Here is a 19,439-nt window from a genome sequence, read left to right on the forward strand (position 1 = left end):
GCTCAAACACAGCAACCAGGTCTCACTAGAGACATCACAAGTTCCTCAGGGGTCTCTGCTTCCCTGCCTGACCATGGCCCATTAACTTCATTAACTGATCTTTACTGCCCCCAGCAAATGCTTCGTGTTAAGACCATGTAAAAATGCCACTCCTTTCTGAAGGCTTATTCAATCTGTTTCATCAATCAAAGGAAAACATCAAATATTTCCTTATATGAGGCTGCTCAAAGCCCCATCCAATCTGACCTTACACATTTCCAGGGACAGGGCATCCACAACTTCATTGGGCAACCTGTTCCCTTCCTCTCCCTCTTCATCCTAAAAAAGTGTCCTTTGTATCTAATTTAAATCCACTCTTTCAGTTTAAAACTGTTGCTCAAAAGCATTTATTCATCTTTCCTTTAAGCCTCCTTTATATATTGCAAGGTTGCAATAAGGCCTCTTGGAGCCTTCTCTCTCTACTTTGAATAACCCATGAGGAAAAATAGAACCATTCTTACAAATGTATTTTATTTGACCACTACCTTCCTATTTATTTAAAGTAAAAGAAAATTACTAATAGAGACACAAAACAGAGAAATCAAACCACTCATAACAAAATTATCAGTCACATTAATTCAGAGTATACATATTTTTAGAGTTATGTTTTCTGTGATCTCTCCATGTACTAAGCTGAAGTAAAATTTAAAGTATTGAACTTGAACATATATGTATAAATTCCAGCAGAAATCATCCTCCATTCCTGAAGAAACAGAACTGGAAGAAAACAAAACAAGATTCCTTATCCACATGGCATGGAATCTTTTCCAAAAGGCCTGTGGTCCAGTTTTGCAACCTGGGCCAAGTACAAGAATGAACACTGCATAAAAGCTTCTTTTTGTACAGCTCACTTTTCTTTAGCACGATAGAAGAGCTGTTTTTTACAGTGGATGCCACGATTGCATTATAGTTTGTTCAAGTTCTTCTACATTCAGCATGTGAAACAAGAACAAAAGAGGAACAATATGTTTTGAGGAAACATCCCTTAACTGCCTTCTATTTAGTAACCAGTTTTAAAATCAAAGCAGCTTTGGAAATTTCTGTTATTTAGCAAGAATAAAATCTAACATAACACAGTTCCAGAACAACCATACTTTCTGATGATCATTGACAGAAAACCCTCACCTGCTTCATCTCACTCTTCAATTTAGTAATACCACTTCTTTCTGTTTTGGTTGCTCCAGAATGCCCCATCTCATGAATAGAAATTGCAGGGCTGGATGAAGAAGAATCTACAGGTCGCACTAAAGAAGCAAATGGATATTTTTAACATTTTAGAGATAGAAAAATAGATTAAATTGCACCTAAGAAGTTAAACACAAATCATTTCAGAAATGAGCAATGCTCTTGGTGACAGTATCCTTTCTCAGAATCACATCAGGAGTTCAAACCTGATTGTATCAAATAAGGGGCCCAAATCCATTCTTGGATATCAGAAACTGATTTTCCAAGACAGTGAGCAATTGTAAATTTAGCCAGAAGTGCAACGGGTCTTTGAGGGTCTACAGAGAGCCCAGGAGACAGCTGATGTACCAGTCAGGAATATGTGGGCATCAAAGACATGCTTCTTGAAGGCAGCTTAGATATGACCTTTTAATGGCTTCAGCACAGGATAGCTTCCTGTGTTTTGTTCACTTCACAGCAGACATATATGCATGTATATATGACCTATATATGTATAGGTCACCCATGATTAATACATTACCTATACCTTTATTTTACATGCAGAAAGAATAGATCCCTGCTTTTAAGACAATGTAACTTAATATATAAAAGTGAACAACTTACAGCTTCTTTCCACTCCAAACTCTTTCCCACTGAGAATATGATGTAGGAGACTTTTCATATCAAAGGGGCTTAGATTCATCAAGCTCTCTGAAGCTTCTTCACCTAGTTTAACAAAATAAAATAAAACAAAATTACAAATGTCACTGGGAAGAGAACAAGCTACAAAGCCAGCTAAGGAAACTGTGAGTGAAGTCAAATCATATTTAACTCTTTGGCTAGCCCTTCCTTTAAAAAAATTAGTATGTTGTCACATTTCAAAGAAAATATATTTCAGGACTAAACAACAAACACTCCATGGAAATAACATTTTTTGCATTAATCTTTACTTTGTCAAAACTTGTGCAAAATTTCACTGAAGCTCATGATGAGCAGTTGCTCCCTTATAGAACAAGATCACTTGGAAAGGTACCACAGCCATCTCCCAACAGCAGATGACATCTGGATCTAAATTCCAGAGACAGAGTTATTCCATAAAGAATATCCTCTGATATTTTTTGAATAACTGGGTGCTGGGGGGAGAGAAATCTTTCACTAAGTCAAAAAGAAGTGATCTTCAAGGTTTGTAACTGTACATATGAACTAAGAGGATTAAACACACTTAAAAGAAAAGATCAACCACAAAGGGTGAAGCAAAAATGATACCATAAGTACCCTTACAATAAAACTGCTTCCTACCTGAGCATTTCAGACTTCGTGCCAGCTCAGTGGCCATGACCTGGATTATCAGACCAATGCGGAGCCTGAGCATCTCCACAAAAAGACTGGGCTGTGACCGCACGTACATCGCCAAGTACATGATTATCTCCTGTAAGGACAAATCCATAAAGGCACCTGTCAGAGTGGGTCTTCTTGGCTTTCCCAGTCTCACAGCAAACACTGGCACAGCACTGGGCACAGTCCAAGAAGCCTTTCTGCCCAGGCTGCATACCTGTGTCAGGACTGCAATACTGATGTCTTGCCCACTGGCTTCATAAATGAGATCAGTGAGCTCCTCAGGTGGCAGTGGGCTGCAAGAAGACAAACCACAGGTAGCAGCTACTCAGCACAACCAGCTATTAAATTCTTGAACAAGCACTGGGATCAAATCACCCAGAACAAAGGTGCCTACAATTCTACCTGGGTGGCTGTAAATCCTTTTCAGGGCAAGGAGTGAGGTTTAAAAGAAGGTAATAGCAGCAGAATGGTACCAGCAGGAAGATGAAGGGCAGCCTGTGCCTGAGGCAGAGCTCCAACTTACGTGGTAATGATTTTCTCACGGGGTTCTGGTGGCAGGCCCACTGTAAGTTGCTTGTGGTGTGACAGAAGGTCTGTACATGCCTATCATAAGGGGACAAAAAGCAAGACATCTTTCTCTGAGTCATGTGGAAGTGATATGGCTTTTAATTCACCAAATTAAATTAATTCAATTTCTTCAGCAATTTTAAAATGCATTTCTATTAATCACCAGACATGCAAATCCAGCAGAATGCTGTTAAATAGTTTCCAAAGATCTCCTGAGGTTAACAGGGCTATGAGAGTTTGCCCAGGCTGAATGTGGCCTGTTTCCCTGCTCAGTGAAATCAGCAGCATAACGATTAGATTAGGAACTCTAGGGGGGCTGACAGATCAATAAGGGCTTTCATCCTTTATCATATGATAAACTTCTGTTCTTTATTTAAGACAACCATATTTTTAATCAATGAAAAGTTTGGCAGCATTAGTCAAAAAAACACTGTGTACTAATGTATCTCCTAAAACAAACACCCAGCATACTGCATGACATTCCTGATTGATTCTGAAATAGGTACTTTTCCAGGTATCTCAGTGCTTACTCTTTTATGTTGACCTCCTTTAAAAGTGGGTGTTCAGTTTACTTGTTTTAGTGTCCTGAATCAAAAACATCACAGACCAGTGTTCCTCTGATTTTGAAATGTCTATTTTCACTGCCTTAATGTGGAAGAAAACAGATCATCTCTATTCTCCTCCTCTTCAATTCTTTGTTAACCTTCTCAAGTTAACATACATGGTTTTTTGTGAGCGTGTCTGTACTGCTCGTCCACTGTGTCTTGAGAAGGGAAAAAAGTTCTGTGCTTAATGAAACACCATGCACAATGATTATCACAAACTGCTCCCCACAGACAAGACTGTCACTAAATAAGGCACCCTAGATGTGATAGAGAGCCTTGAAAGTGGCCAGGAATTACAGAAAGAGCTCCTCAGAAATATGCAGGGGATTACTAGTAAATTAAACAAATACTTTTAGAATACTTTGTGTAATGATTGAAGTCATATCTGTACTCTTAACAGTGGATTTTTCTTGTTACCACTTAATAGTCATGGATATTTAAATGGTTCCAAACATCCATTCACAAGGCAGACTGTCCACCCAAGGGGACGGAAATGGGCAGAACATGCTCTCCTGTCACCACTAGCACCCTGACACAGCAGCGCTCCAAAAGTGTTCATACTATCACAACAGACAACAGCCAGCGACAACTGCAGATTTCAAAGCACACAATTAAGATCCTCTAATTAACAGGGATGAAATGGAGCCTTCACAACTATTTACAGTGTGACATTCTCAGTCTATGCCAGCATTAGCAGTTTGCAGTACAGACAGATATAGAAAGATAAAGATGTAGTAAGACTCTAGATCAGGAAAACAACCAATATTTAATTAAATATGCTGGACTACTTCTGTTGTGAAGTAAAACTAGAAGAAGGGCAAACACAAACCCCAACAGCAAACTGGTAGCTTTATCTCTGTTCCCAAGCAGGAAGCTGAACCAGGATTATCTATATTTCATACCTCAGCCAGGACTTCAACTCTCTTTTTGAGTATGCCAGAAATGTAACGGATTAAGCCCCATTCCTGATTGAGGCCTGCCTTTCTGTAGAGCTCATTGAGGAGGCAGTGAACAGTGACACCATACTGTCCATCCAGCTCTGTGTCCCAGTCAGCACCTCTGCCACAAAACAAACAGGAGGTAGTTGTCATCAGGCAAGAAGCTAAACTTTACCACGCAGCTGGATTTTGACTGCCTTGCTCACATTGGTGACAGAATTAAATACCAAATGGGACATCTGTGCCTTCACCACACATGCATTACATGTGGACAAAATCCTCTTGAGACCAGGAACTTTCGCATTAATTTGAACACTCCCTCAGCTGGGAGCCATTGACTTGAAAAGGAACCACCTGAAGGATTTCCCGCTAGACTTTAAATTGAGCATTCACATGGATAGTTTGCTGGAGGAATACTCCATGTAGTGCTTTTTCAGACCAGAATTCAACAATATCTTCAGTACTGCTGAAGACTACACCATTTTTTCAGATTTTTCAGGGGAATTTTTTAGCCTTTCTTCTTTCTTAGCTATTAACTAAACTTCTGTGTTGCTTATCCTATTACTGAAAAAAGCAAAGGAGATTTCTGTTCCTCTCCTGGTTTTGAAATTCACTGCATTATGGCTTCTCTCTGGTAATGTTTCGAAGTGTCACAGAATAACTTTTCAACTCCTGCTGACAGCGTCCACCAGAGATCCATCTGCCTGCCCAACAGTTTCCCTTGGTGAAATTAGTGGTGTTAGATGCAGTTAAACAACAAAACATAATTTTTATAGGATTTCCTTCACTCTTTAAGAGAGGATGCTGAACATTTTGCTTGGGAAATCAAGATCAAAGAAGAGGTCCTCACAGGAGACAGACTAAAATAAACAAAAATCCAGTCTTTGTAGCAGTAGGAAAGACCAGACCATCTGTGATTAACACATACTTGTCTTTGCAACAAAAGCTAACCGCCTGACAGGTTCCAGCAGAATTCTGCTGCACAGGAAAAAAAAAGCTCAATAAACACACTTCAGAAGATGATTCTGTTGTTTGTATTTGCATTTTGTTCCCATCAAAACAATTTAAATAGCAGGTGTTTACTAACCTCAGCAGATGGGTCTAAGACTACTTCTAAGAATGTTTTAAAAAGTACCAAATTTTAGTCAGTTGTATACGTAAATATGCAAAGGGATTAGAGGAAAAATAGTGAACGCTCATTAAAATTGCATTTTGCCCTTAGAAAATGACAAGATGAATTTTCCCTCCACTTTCATTCTTGTGTATGAAAATCACACCAAATCTTTGTGAACTTTAAATGGAGTATCACAAATACAGGAGGGTGTGTCCTCATTCATGGAAAGGATTTGTGCATCTAATTTGTGAGCCCTGGAGATTTTATGTATTTGCAACTGTGAGCCAATCAACTCTAAAATTTGCACAAGTCTTCTTTTGTATCCAAATAATTCATGTAATCAAACTAACTGAAAATATACTTGTTAAAGCACAAAATATTTCCACTGTCCCCTCAAAACACAACCTGAACAGTGGAAATCGTTTGCACAAGAATAACCAGATACCTGTGACCAAACTTAAAGATGCAGAAGTTCATACTCAGGCAACTTACTTGAGTATATGCAAAATATACAAGATATCTGCTTGATCATGAAGTGTTGGACATTCCTTCAGTTGATCAACGAGCTTCCTGCAATCCAAATCACCATGAGCATCTTTAGGTAAGTGCAAAACATTTTCACAGTCCTGATAACAAAGATGGATAAAAAAATCAAAAGACATGACCTTGAAAAAAGTAGCAGATCTGTAACTTCCTGTAACTTCCTGTACCTTCCATCTCCCATTAAAAAAACACAATAGACTTGCAACGAAGCTCTGTACTTGAAATACAGACATATCACTTAGTTCTTGCCAGGGTACTGCAGGCACAGAAAGGAGACTAATCCTAAGAAACACAACCCCCAGAATGGAACCTTGTATCTTTTTTTTTTTTTTTTTTACAAAACAAATAAATGAAATCATCTGCAAGCAGAGAGATACTATCCTTTTTTTTAATTTAAATAATTCAGAGCTTTTTGAGTTCCATCTCTAACTTGGATACAAGTGGCACTTTATGAATGCAGATAGTGACATTATAAATTTTCCAAGTTTATGAAAGTAAAATGATAACTAATCAGATGATGTAATCCTACGCTGAATTCTTGGATGAAAAGAAGTTTTGTTTAACAAGCTGCTCAGCAATTTATATAATCCTAAAATACCATTCCCACAAACAGAGCCTTGTGCAGAGCAGAATCCTTCAGGAGGCTGGATACAATCTCTTTTAGCCATTCTCAGCAGCTGGTCACAAATACCAAGACAAAACAAGTGTCCAGCACAACCCCATCTTCATGGCTTGAGGTGGGATTTGGCTGGTGCCTTAAGGACATTCACACATTCCCTCTTGCTCAGATGTTACTGTAAGCAGTATTTCTTGGAAGACATCTCTAAAGGCTGTGAACATCCTGTCCTTCCCCTTGTGTTCAGCTAGAACTAAAGACAATGACTTAACTTTTGGCTTTTAAAAATAAAGCAACTACTATGTTCTTTTGTGTTTTACACATGCAATTAAAAACTTTCCACTTGACAGTGCCTATTTGACTAAAAAAACCTTCATCCAGCCAAAAAAATAATTTTGAAAACAAGGGAGAGCCTTGGAAGTCTGTGAAGAAAAAATGACACCTGGTGTAGGGTTTGGAAGGAAAACACAAGGAAAGGCATTGCATCCTAAAACCACAAACAGCATAAAAATTCCCACACCTTACCTTTGTCTCAAAGAAACGAGGATTATCAACAAGATTCAGAGACTTTCGGTGTGTGTTCAGAACTTTAGTGGGAAGAGACATAGACACGGCTGGAAAGCAAAGCCACCAGAACAGAAAGAAAAAAAAGTCATTTCAGTAACATGAATATCAGAAACACCTACATAAAGCAGCTTGACTAGGTTAAAAAAACCAGAAATATCTCCAAGAGTTAAAATATAGAGGCAGTGTTTCTGAGACACTGTGCATGGAACTCTGAAACCAGCTCATGTTCTGAACCTTATCTCCCTGCAGGTTTGCTCTGGGAGTTTCTGAGATCAACATGCCAAAGGCTCAGGGGCTACATGCTCAGCTGATCCCTCTTATTTGGCCCGTGACTCTGAAATCCTGCAGCCCAACGACCTGACCCTGCCACGTGTTTTGAACATTTCAGCAGGAAATGAGTGGAGAAAATGGCCTAACTGGTAAGACTTCATAACTAAAATTATAATGCTAAAGGCAGGTTAATGCTCTGTTAACTTCATATGTTGAATTCAATGGAAGATCAGATGACATGGCACATGAAAGATAGCAGAAAAGACTAACAAAAAAGTTTGGAAGTTATTAATTTACACTGAAGTTAAGGGAAGTCTTCCATTGACCAGGGCATTGAATACTACATATCTACATATAAAACACTGCATGTGTTGGAATCGATTTACAAATTCAGCTAAGTCTTATTTTGGTGTATATCCTCCAATCAGGCTAGCAGAAATGATTAGAAAGATGGTGTTCCCTCTTTACTTCATTTGTTCTTAGAAATTTAGAAAGTACATGCGAATATCTACGTTTTTCTTGCATTGAAACATTTCATTCCACAGCAACTTTATTAAAATTAAAAACTACATTTTGTCTGCCTTTATACAAGCAAAGACAAAACAATTAATTAACTGATTTGGGTTCTAAAATTCTATCCAACTAAGAAGCTGTAGCAGCTTCCATAACACTAAGTTTGACTAAATGTTACATTTCATTGCAGGCTTTCTGTGTAAACACCATGACACAGGATACTGTGGGAACATGACAGCAACAGCTTCAGTCATTCTTACTTTAGGAATTTCTTGTTTCTTCTCTATACAGAAAGAACTAGTGGCACAAGTATGTCAAAAGGTATAATTCTTAAATACTTGAACGTAAGCTGTAGCAGCCAAACCAGATTTTTAAATCACTAAATAAACAATAGGGAGAAATACCTGGAACTTCTAAGCCCTTTGTCTTGGCCATTATTGACAGTATCTCTTCTGTGGAATGGTTTGCACTGAACACAGGTGGTTGACTCATTTTGTTTGAAGTTGGAGGCAGGTATGACTTCAGTGCTGTGCTCTGCAGGACATCATTTATATACTGATCCAGCTCATCCTGGCTATCTAGTGTAACATACATTAAAAAAAAACAGGTTTCTTAAAGGTAAAAATCATTATGTATCATCATCACTTTCTTATTCAAACACACCACTATATTCTTGCTTATTTATAAGGGCACTCGAATATGCAAAACTAGTGTAAGTAAAAGATTTTTAAGCCAAATAAATTGGAAACAAAAGAAAAAAAATCATTTTTTGACACTGAAAACGGATTTAGAAGCTAGCTTTGTCTTTGAAAGGAATCAAAAGGGGTTTTATTTGGCTGGTACATCATAGAAAACAGTTTGACCTGATGATTGTATAAATCTCTTCCAACTTGTATGATTCTAAGACTCTATTATCTCTTCCACACAAGCTCTTGTCCATGACTCTTCATAGTCCACTTCCCTCTAACCTCTTCCACACCTCCCTACCTGCTCACTCTCCAGACTCAGCTTTGCTGTAGCAGTTGCCAGTCAATGCCATACTACAAATGCAGGAAGAACACACACGACTTCATTCTCCAAACTGAGTCATGCAGATCCTGTCCTCAGGTGGATGCAAGAGAAAACCAAATGACCATCATCTGTGCATAGAACAGGCTCTGCACTGTAGGCAAACCCAGGCTCTGCTGATAGAACTTGGCAGAGAAAAAAACACCAAGTGAAAAAACACTACTACCTTTTTCACAGAAATCTGCTGGGTAGTCTCCATATTCACTGTCAGGACTATGACAGTCGTCATTACGGTCATCAAACAGTTTCAGGTCACAGTCTGGATCCAGGAAGCTCAGATATGTGTGAAAAGAGGTGGTAAGAAATTCTGATAGCTTGCCTATCTTCACCCTGCAAAAGGGGACACATGCCAAAGAGCATTAATATCCATCATTCTGATACTGATTAATGCTCACTTAGCTCTTAACAACTCCTCCAAAATTTATGAAACCTACTGTTCAATCCACCTTTGGCAACTATAAAGCCACAGAAACTGACACGGAAAAATAAAAAAAAAAGGAAAACAACATTTGCAGATCCAGCTGGGTACTTACTGCTCTAGGTATTAATAGATTTTAACTGTGTCATGGTAAGTGGCCTAACTCAAAGCCTAATTATGCAGAGTGTTGCATGTTTGTATGAAGAGATACCCTGAACAAAGACCTGAGCTCCAAGGATAATGCATAAGAAACTGGGGCTGAGAAGGCCTCATGAATGGCAGTGTCTTTTCAAAGAACTGGAGGCTGCTAAACCATCTGTGCTGCATTTAGGGATAGGAGTTAATGATGGGACTATGCTTTGGATTTGTGCTGGAAACAGTGCTGACAACACAGGAATGTATTAGTTATTGCCAAGCAGGGCTTACACAGCATTTCAGCCTTTTCTGCTTCTCACCTCACCCCACCAGCACAGACTGGGGATGCACAAGGAACTGGGAGGGGACACAGCCAGACAGCTGACCCCTGCTAACCACAGGGACATTCCATACCATAGGGTGTCATACTCAGCATATAAAGCTGGAGGAAGAAGGATGAAGGGGAGGATGTTCAGGGGTACAGGGGTTTGTCTTCCCAAGCCACAGTTACATTTGACGGAATCCAGCTTTCCTGAAGATGGCTGAACTGCCTGCCCATGGAAAATGGTGAATGAATTTCCCATTTTGCTTTGCCTGCATGTGTAGCTTTTGCTCTATTTACTAAACTCTCTTTATCACAACCCACGAGTTTTCTCACTTGTATTCTTCCAGTTCTCTCCCCAGTCCCATTAAGGGGAGGGTGGGTGAGTGGCCATGTGGGGCTGAGTTGTTGACTGGTTTTAAACCATGACAATATCTGATTGTCAAAGGAAGATAGTGATTGAGAGGGCAAATAGAAAAAGAATAGGGAGGTACTGTGGCATCATATTTTACACGTGGATGAATGGAACACACCAGCTTACAAGTACTATATGCAATCAATGTTTAAATCATGCCCAGTAACTGTGAAAGTAATTTACCTTTTAATAACAGAAGCCCAGCCAGAGTCAAGATTTCATATTTCCAAAGATTTTATGTTTGTTTTCTTTATCTATTAATGGCAGAGATCGTACACTTTTTGGGAGACAGATTTTTTCCATTGCACCTGAGGTCCAGCTACAATTTGACTGCCACTAACAATTAAAGCTTCAACTTCCTTCTCTGCAGAATTCTAGTACAAAGTCTGCACACTATCACAAGTTCAAAACCAAGACTTTTACAGGATTAAATCTTAAAAATCATTGAGACAATAATTTGGAGATTCTGACATTACCTTGCACCTCCAAAATAACCATCTTCTAATTTTCTTATTGTGGCAAGAACTGCTGGATGAATGTCAGTACCATCATCAACTAAAAAAGAATAATGGAAGAACTGAAGCTCACCCACACATTCTTAAATTATCACATCAGTGAACAGTGAATTACTGGGTGTTGTATACAATGTAAATCAGGCAAATTTAAAGCAGAATCCACAACTGCTATCAATATTAGCTTATTCAGAATCCCAGACAAACAAGCAAACAAAACACCACCCTTAGACAAGTTCCAAAGACAAACACCAACCTGCTCAAGACAAGTCCCAAAAGGATTTCTGTGAAATTACTTTCAACAGAAATAGCATGGAGATGATGGGGTGATGGAAGCATATGAAGATGGAGTAAAACCAAAATTAAATATGACCATGTCATCCAAATTCAGCATACAGATGAGAAAATTAAACTATACTTCTGATGTTAGAAGTCCTGCTACCTGTCTCCTCTCAAACCAACATCCATCCTATTCTCCTTCAGTAATCTACTCTGCTTGAAACAGAGAAAATTAAGTTTACCAAGCATGGTGTGGGTGATGGGAAATGTCAAGGTTGGTCTTCCTGTCATCCTCCAGCAAGAAGTGAGGTAAGCCAGCTCTGTCTTGAGCATCTCCACAATCATCTGATTGTCTAGAGCCAGATAGAAGTGGTGCTGGTCAGTAAACTAGAGAAGAGAAAACATAGGGTTAGTTGTCAGTGCTTTCCTTATTTTTTTCTATTTCTTTCCTTAAATCATCCACAAAAGCCGTGAGCTACTCCTGATCACAACACAAATTACCTGAATTAACCAAAAAGGCCTCAGACAGTGAAAGAGAAATCCATGCTTGTGCAAGAGTCCATTTTCTTATGCCTGTAGACTGACCATCAAAGTAAGCCATGCAAACAAGACCTAGGCAATCACAGCCATGAAGCAGAATCTTCCTAATGACCAATTACACTGACCTATGATCTGGAATATGGAAGTACTCTGAATGTGGAAAAAAAGCTAATAATAGTAACAAAAGCAATAAACAGGCTCAAGTGCACACTTGGGACTGGGAGCCAGTAACTGTATGTCTCTTGGGAACCATCCTAAAGTCAAGCAGAATACAGAAAAGCTGGCAGTTACTGAGCAAAAAAGGTACATGAAATGTGCAATGGCAAAGTGCTGCTCCCACTGCAGCAGGAAGCCAAGAACCACAGTAAGAGACTATTATGGCTACTTAAAGAGCTGGAACAAAAGAAGCTGGACAAATAATGTAAAGTGTCAAAGCAGCCATAACCAAAGTTAAGGAAGCTCATAAGCCTTGGGGAGGGGTAAGTGCATAAAGAACATGGAAGTTCAAGCTGCCAAAGTCCAGAGAAATTTCTTCATAGAAGGAATCAGGAACTAGCTAAAACAATCCTTGAGCCACTCGCAATTAGCTTTGGTAAATTAGGAAGAACAGGTCCCAGAAATCCAGAGACAAGGAAACACACTGCCTGTTTTTAAAAAGGAAGAGCCATTTAAAAACTCAGGCCAATTTCAGTGTGTGAAAGCAAAGGAAAACAAAGCAAATTTGAGACAGCCAAGATAATTACAAAATTATAAAGTAAGATGGTCAAAAATCAAGCTCAACAGATTAGCTGAAGCAGAACTACTTTAAAAATGGTTCTCAAAAGGTAGTTATTAATAAATTATTCAGAATTACTGTATCTGAATTAAGTCAGCCTTTGCCCCACACCTAATCAATGTTCTCACTAGAAAAGAGAATGAAATACAAATGACAAAATCACAAAATTTGTGGACACTCATCAAGATCAACAAGATGATTTAACTGCTAACCTTAGGAAGGTGACATTAAACATTAACTCCATCTACCTAAAAAAAAAAAAAAGTCAGGGGAAGTGTCTGGCTTCAAAGTACAATGGAAAATGTTATGGATGTTTTAGTAAAACATAAGCAGGAACTGTCATTGTGTTGCTAACATAAAGATAAATGCCATTTTGGAATATCCTAGTAAGTATGTCCTTATTTGATACATGACAAGATTTTAGTGGGAATATTGGGTCCTACTTACATAGTAAGATGTGAACTAAGAGGTATTTTGAAAAAAAAAAATCACATCTCTAAGAAATGTTTCCCTTATTTGCAAAAGTGAAAATTGGTACAGTGAAGTATCATAACAACCAACATTTTATAAAACTGCTTGTGATCAACTGATCACAAGCAGGGGAAGAATGAGAAAGGATCTACATTTTTTGCAGTAAATCTGATTTATTTGGACATTATGAAGCAGTACAGAAGCCTTCTATGAAGTCCACTGAATGCCTTCAGCTGGAGTTTAAAGACTTCATTAGTCAAACATGTGTTTAGAAGGGTGGATGCATTCTTTATCCTGCATCAGTTATACATGCCTGGAGTAAGTGACTCCCTGGCCATCTAGTACCAACTGCTGGAATAATTCTATTGAAATAAGTGTGTTGCATTTCATTAAATGTATAAATAGAAGCCATTGATTACAGAAGGATCCAAACTTCCAGCAACATTGAAAAAACACACTAAAGAGAAAAAAAAGACAGAATATCCATTTCTCAGCACTACTGACCCTTTCAACAATATAACAAAAAGATCACACCTTCACCTCCTAGGGGTTACAGTATTTGGCACACTTAAGTGGTACTAAATTTTTCATCAAACCAATTGGTAGAAAGATATATTAAGTGATCTGTTTCTGCAGAAACTATTTAATCAATTAGAATGTTGGTGCAGGCAGAGATCAGTAACAACTTTGTATTGATTTGCTGTGTTCTAAGCCAAAAGCCAAAGAAACCAGAGTCTGTATAATGGAAAAGAGATTTATCAGTTCTACCATGCTGATCATCCCATGCTCTTAAAAACCCTACAAAGTAAAGCACATGTGCTGTGTCAGCCCTGTTCTACCTGAGGTACAATGAGAGCAGGGAAAAGCATAGTGCTTCACTAATGATTCACCATTAAGAAAGGAGTGATTTTCCTGACAGCTTTACATGCTTACCTGAGGGGTAAAAGCAAATATTTGATTTCTTATCACGTAGAGCTTGGAGGTGCCCAACACTCCGATGTGTCGGTGTGGTCGGCCACTTAATTTCATGCTCTTGTTCCGGCCTGGAAAGGAAAGAGAAAGAAAAGAATCTCAGCTAAAATCATCTGTGTCGATTTTCAAAATAACCACTTTTGACAGGAAAATTTACTCCACTAATACCAGTCAGGCAGAAAACAAGTAACAGAATGCAAGGCTACAAACTGGTTTTGTAGCAAGCAGGGATATAACAGTCAAAGTCCTTCAAAGGCCTAATTAAAAATTTAAATTTTGGTTTGACTGACCATGGATTTGATTTTATAATAACAGTAATTGTTCATCACCCAAAGCTTCCCCACAAAAAAGGGCAGGCGAGGTGATATTACAAAAGCAAGGCCATCAACATAACCCAGAAATTCCAGTGTTTTCAAATACAGGACCCTAAAAACTCATGCTTTCAGGCTAAATCAACGCACAAAGTACATCCAAATACAATAAACAGATTTTCATCAGGCTTTAGTAAGCTTCATTTTTCTCAGTAGAGCTTATTAGCAAATGATCCACACCACAACCTTTGCACCAGCAGCCAGGAGCTGACTTGAATCTTTCTCACAAGGAATAAGAACCAAACAACCATGTGTATTAAAAAATACTACTGTGAACATCCCCAAAGAAATCACTGTTAAAAGCAATGTATCAAATCATACTACTCCCACCCCCCGCCCAGTGAAAGAAAGCTATTATGAATTATAATAAAATAAATGTAAGCCTCAGCAAAGCCCTGCAAATGTTTCATTTTTGAAAGAACTTTGAGATGAAGAGCGACATTCTTTTGCAGAAGGAACATATACCATTTCTCGTGTAAAAGGCATACTTTCTAAAATTTAACTGAAGGCCCCATTACTTTGAATGATTCCAAAAAAAGCTCCCTGTTAAAACAAAGAAACAAACTTTACAGACAAAAACTACCACAACAAAAAATGTTCACCCCATGAACAGCCTCAGCATTATCTGTAAGCAAATTGCCATGGGAACATGCTCCAGACTAAGGGAAGCAGGATACAGCTCCCCTTGTCCACACAGCAAAGGAATCTACCAGTGCTGAGTCACCCCACTTCAATTTTACTTTATAGCAGCATCCACAATTTTGTGTCAAGAGTTGCTGGCATGCCTGAAGAAGTAAAACTAAGTTAAATCAGGAATACACGTAACAAACTTTCCACCAAGACCCAAATAATTCCAGCAAGGATTATCAAGAACCAGTTATGAAAAGACTTAACAACTAGAACCAGTCAGAGCTTTGGGGCATTTATTTAAGTCACTTCAGGCTCTGAGGAAAACAGGATTTGAGTGCCTCTGCTGAGGAACTGGAATGTATGTAAAGTCCTGTGTTTAGAAAAGCCCCAAAGGCTTCTGAGTTTGCAACAGCGACAGAGAGCTTCAGCAGCTTATCTCAGCTGTGGGTAGGAAGGAACTTCAGCAAGAACCTGACAGCCCAGAGATGCTCTGATAGCAGCACAGCTTCCTTGATTTGGAGCAGAAAACTTCTCAGACTGCCTGCCGGGAAGATAAAAATCATAGTGCCCAGTTTCCAGACTCCAATGACTTCTCAAAGGAAAAATATTTGATTTTTTGTTCTGTGGTTTTCCAGGCATTTTTTCAAAAACCAGTTTCTCTGTGGAAGTAGTTTCTGGAGGACAAAAGAAGAGTCAGTTTTTGTCTAACTCCAAAAGCACAGGGAAACTTGTATTCTTGCCACCCTTTCTAACACGGTAATTTTTCCCCATTTTGAGTCCCTTATTTAAGACAGAAGTTCTAAGTTGGTTAAGCTTCTTAAAAAAATATCTTGCCTGGCAGTAGAGAGGCTTCCATGTCAAAATACTTACCCAGCATGGTGTAGAGGTTGCTGAGGATGCGAGCTGGCTGCACTCTGAGTGGATGGATATCAGCAATACTCTGAACATTGATTCCACGGTTTTGCAAGAGATTCTTAATTTGATTAGATTCTGCCAAAACAGTTACTGTATAATAGAAAACAAAAACACAAGTAAACCCCAATGTTCTCTTTTTAACTGACTGTTTCTACTGTCACCTCTCAACAAATGCATTTAGTTAACTAAAAAGGCACAAAGGCCTCACTTTTTTCCTAATTTATGGATTCATGAAATCAAAAGGGATTGCAATCGGGCACAGACAGATTTTAATTCTCTGTTTCTCAGTATTTCTTGCCATTCCTGTCCACTATGGACAATAGTGGTGATCAGAAGGGTCAGAAGAGTCCTCTGAGGTCTCTACTGGAACTTCCTGCTGAAAGCAGGGTCAGAGCTGCTGAGGTTAAAGTAGGTTCTTGGGGACTTAATCAGTCACTTCTGATTTCTTTGAGTACCACTAGTTTGGATCACACAGTCGTTTTTAGCAGAGTCTTTTTGGGCTTTCTCCCCATAGAACAAAGCGAAACATGACTGGAAAATCTTTGTTATTTTAACATAGCACATTACAATAATGCAGCCAAGTCACTGGGGAACAGATGCTGTCACTTGAAGAGCAATAAATGTTTCAGAGGACACAAAATGGCAGAGGTAGGGAGAAAAAAAAAATCCCTAATGAGAGGAATTTACAATCCAGGTCCAGAACCCATCTCTTGTCCCACTTGAGGTTTTGCCCATGATAAGTGGCTTGTTGATTTGGGACTAATAATGCAGTATTGTTCTTTGTATTGTGAATACTTGCCAAAGAATGCTAAAAATAAGCAAACATGTCTATTTCTATTGGCAATGAAGCATTTCAGAATAATGAAATGCTACTCCCATGAGGCACCAATGGTAAACAAGCACCAGCTCAGGTCACAGGATCCTTTACAAAGGCTGCTCCTGATAAATGAGCTGGTTGCTCTTTCAGAGCAGTCCAGGCCCTGAAAAAGTCTTTAAGACCTGATCTGCTGGTGTTTGCTCTCTACTTCATTTCTGGTTTTGGCTGTCCTTGCACAAACTACAGAGGCTACTCCCTGCAGCAGCCAAAAGCTGGTAACTCTGTGTGCCTCACCTCTGTGTACAGGGATCCTCAGCACTCAGTGTGCTCTGGTTCCTCTGAAAAGGAGCTACATGAAACCTGATTAACCTGATCCATCTCCTCTCAGTCCTGCTTCTTCTTTCTAGAAGCTGCGAAGATTTTCCTTTCCACAACAAGATTAAGTTTGCCACTCTCCAGTTCCAGACAAGTCTTAAAATTTTAACAAATTAACATAATGTTATAATGTCATAAACCTGATGTTCCCTCCTGGGAAAAGGCAGCTAAGTAAACTAAATCTTTCCCCTTCTCTCGGTGTCATCAAAGCATCCATGTCGCATGCAAAAAAAATCCACATTATTTTTAAACACATCTTTCATCTCTCCTGTGCACAGGGACTTTGCCACCACATGATTCAATTCACACGCAATGTTCACAGAATTCCCTCACCTTGTACCACAACATCAGGTTTAAATCCAGTGGAAAATCTCCTGTTTAAGGGATCGATTTCACCTGCAGCAAGAAATCCCTAAAACAAATGCAAAAGAAAGAAAAAAGTAAGGAAACAAACAATTTAAGCAAAAGGCTTCTGACATCTAGAATAAATCCTAACCAATTTTCATATTTTTCAGGACAGCAGGATTTAAAAGCCTGGTCTGTCTACCCTGTCCACTAAGAAGTACATTCAATAAAAACAATGGCTGCAATATTTTTTGGAACAACAAGAAAATGGTTCTGACTGACACAATCTGTATTCAGAATTCCTATTTCAGAGTTACAGCAGCTGACATAATTTCACCAGAAAAGTGCTTTTTTTTGTAGCTCCACAGAGATATTTGTGCTTCTTATAACTAGTCTGACTTTATTGTGTCTGACTAGTAGATACATCATGCCACAGAGCAAGGAATAGCCTAGTAAAGCTGAAATGGCCCAAAATCCTGGCTCTGGAGCAGCCAAGTCAGCCTGGGCATACACCTCTATTCTAACCATATATCCAGACCATGTGACAACTTACTCAGCTTGATTAGAAACAGACAATTGTATAGCTATATTAAAAAGCAAAAATAAATGTCCTGAAATCTCAGAGTCAGCCTTTCATCGTTCATGTACATGTTTCTACTGGAAAATCCACTGTCCCCTACCTGTTAACCAAACTGTACTTAAAGCCCAAGCCATCTCTAACAAAATGAAATATAAATTTATCTACTATGAAAGAAATAACTACCTCTGCTAACAAGCAGCTCAGGACATACAATGACTGGCCCCAAAGATGTGGCAACTTTCCCACTGGGACACGATCCACTGAGTGAGGATTTTCATACTCCTCATCCACCTGAAGACAAATACACAAGCAAAAAGAATTACCCTAAAGTTGTGAAGAACAATCAATAACATGTGAGAATTTGCAGACAGACAGTCTAACATCAACCTTCTCAAGCTTGCTCATACTACTGAGGCAGACGTTGTGGTTTCACTTTTAAGGCTACACATTTTCTGAGACAAAAACTATACTACCTTTTTGCACCTTTTCCCACCCTTTAAAGCTGGAGGATGAATAGGGAGTCCACATGCAATTACAGCTTTGGAATTAGCTCTTCCACTTTCCTCTCACCATGCCTTTGCTGCCTTCCCTCTTGGCTGCTCATAGGTAACTGGGTGTTTGTTTTCCAACCCCTTCCAAGATAATACTTCAACTTCACTGATGTCTACCCAACTTTCTGAAGCAAAGGTGCTTTCCAATATTAACATCATTCCACCTTTTCTGCATTAGCAAGGATAGTCAATAGAAAAATTAAGGGTAGAATTCAGAAATTCTGAAAATTCAGAAAACCTGCCTTAGTTTTGCAGTATACAGATCTATTGAGGACAGGGCAAAAACCCTCCCAGGGTTTTTACATCTTCAGGCAGCTATTTCATATTTCTTTTACAGACAGACAGAATCTACTCTATTTATGTAGCATGTTTTTCAGATCATTATCATCATATCAAAATTCACAAGAAGGCTCTGGACTCTTACACGCTTGTTCCCACTAGGAAGGCAATTCAGTTTCCACCTCAGATCTGCGAGCAAGGCATCAGCTGTCGGCTGAGCAACTCAGACCAACCCAGGAGGCTCCACACCCTTAGTGAGTGAGGGCTGAGAAGTCTGGAGTGGGAGAAGAAGTTGGCAGGGAGGGATACAAAGGCAAATAGCATGGAAGAGCACATAAGCTCGTCTGAATTTCTCTGTCACAATGGGAGAATGAGATAAACAGTAACAGCAAAGG

The 19,439-nt window shown here is 39.0% G+C and overlaps 1 protein-coding gene across 3 annotated transcripts in view; it reads right to left on the reverse strand.

The window, feature by feature from the left end:
- PHKA2 (phosphorylase kinase regulatory subunit alpha 2) overlaps positions 1–19,439 on the reverse strand; it is a 44,326-nt gene that overhangs the window by 10,849 nt on the left and 14,038 nt on the right. For all 3 annotated transcript variants that reach the window (XM_014875812.2, XM_088160248.1, XM_088160249.1), the window contains exons 12-27: positions 18,398–18,505; positions 17,623–17,701; positions 16,053–16,187; positions 14,143–14,252; positions 11,666–11,810; positions 11,109–11,187; positions 9,509–9,672; positions 8,679–8,852; positions 7,450–7,538; positions 6,258–6,391; positions 4,616–4,772; positions 3,065–3,144; positions 2,756–2,834; positions 2,503–2,632; positions 1,828–1,929; positions 1,165–1,283 (exon numbers count right to left, since the gene is read on the reverse strand). In XM_014875812.2, coding sequence (XP_014731298.1) covers positions 1,165–1,283; positions 1,828–1,929; positions 2,503–2,632; positions 2,756–2,834; positions 3,065–3,144; positions 4,616–4,772; positions 6,258–6,391; positions 7,450–7,538; positions 8,679–8,852; positions 9,509–9,672; positions 11,109–11,187; positions 11,666–11,810; positions 14,143–14,252; positions 16,053–16,187; positions 17,623–17,701; positions 18,398–18,505 — 1,884 coding nt within the window. The remainder of the gene's footprint in view (positions 1–1,164; positions 1,284–1,827; positions 1,930–2,502; positions 2,633–2,755; positions 2,835–3,064; positions 3,145–4,615; positions 4,773–6,257; positions 6,392–7,449; positions 7,539–8,678; positions 8,853–9,508; positions 9,673–11,108; positions 11,188–11,665; positions 11,811–14,142; positions 14,253–16,052; positions 16,188–17,622; positions 17,702–18,397; positions 18,506–19,439) is intronic.

This window comes from Sturnus vulgaris, chromosome 2 (assembly GCF_052056855.1).
Source record: "Sturnus vulgaris isolate bStuVul1 chromosome 2, bStuVul1.hap1, whole genome shotgun sequence".
Lineage (NCBI taxonomy): Eukaryota > Metazoa > Chordata > Aves > Passeriformes > Sturnidae > Sturnus > Sturnus vulgaris.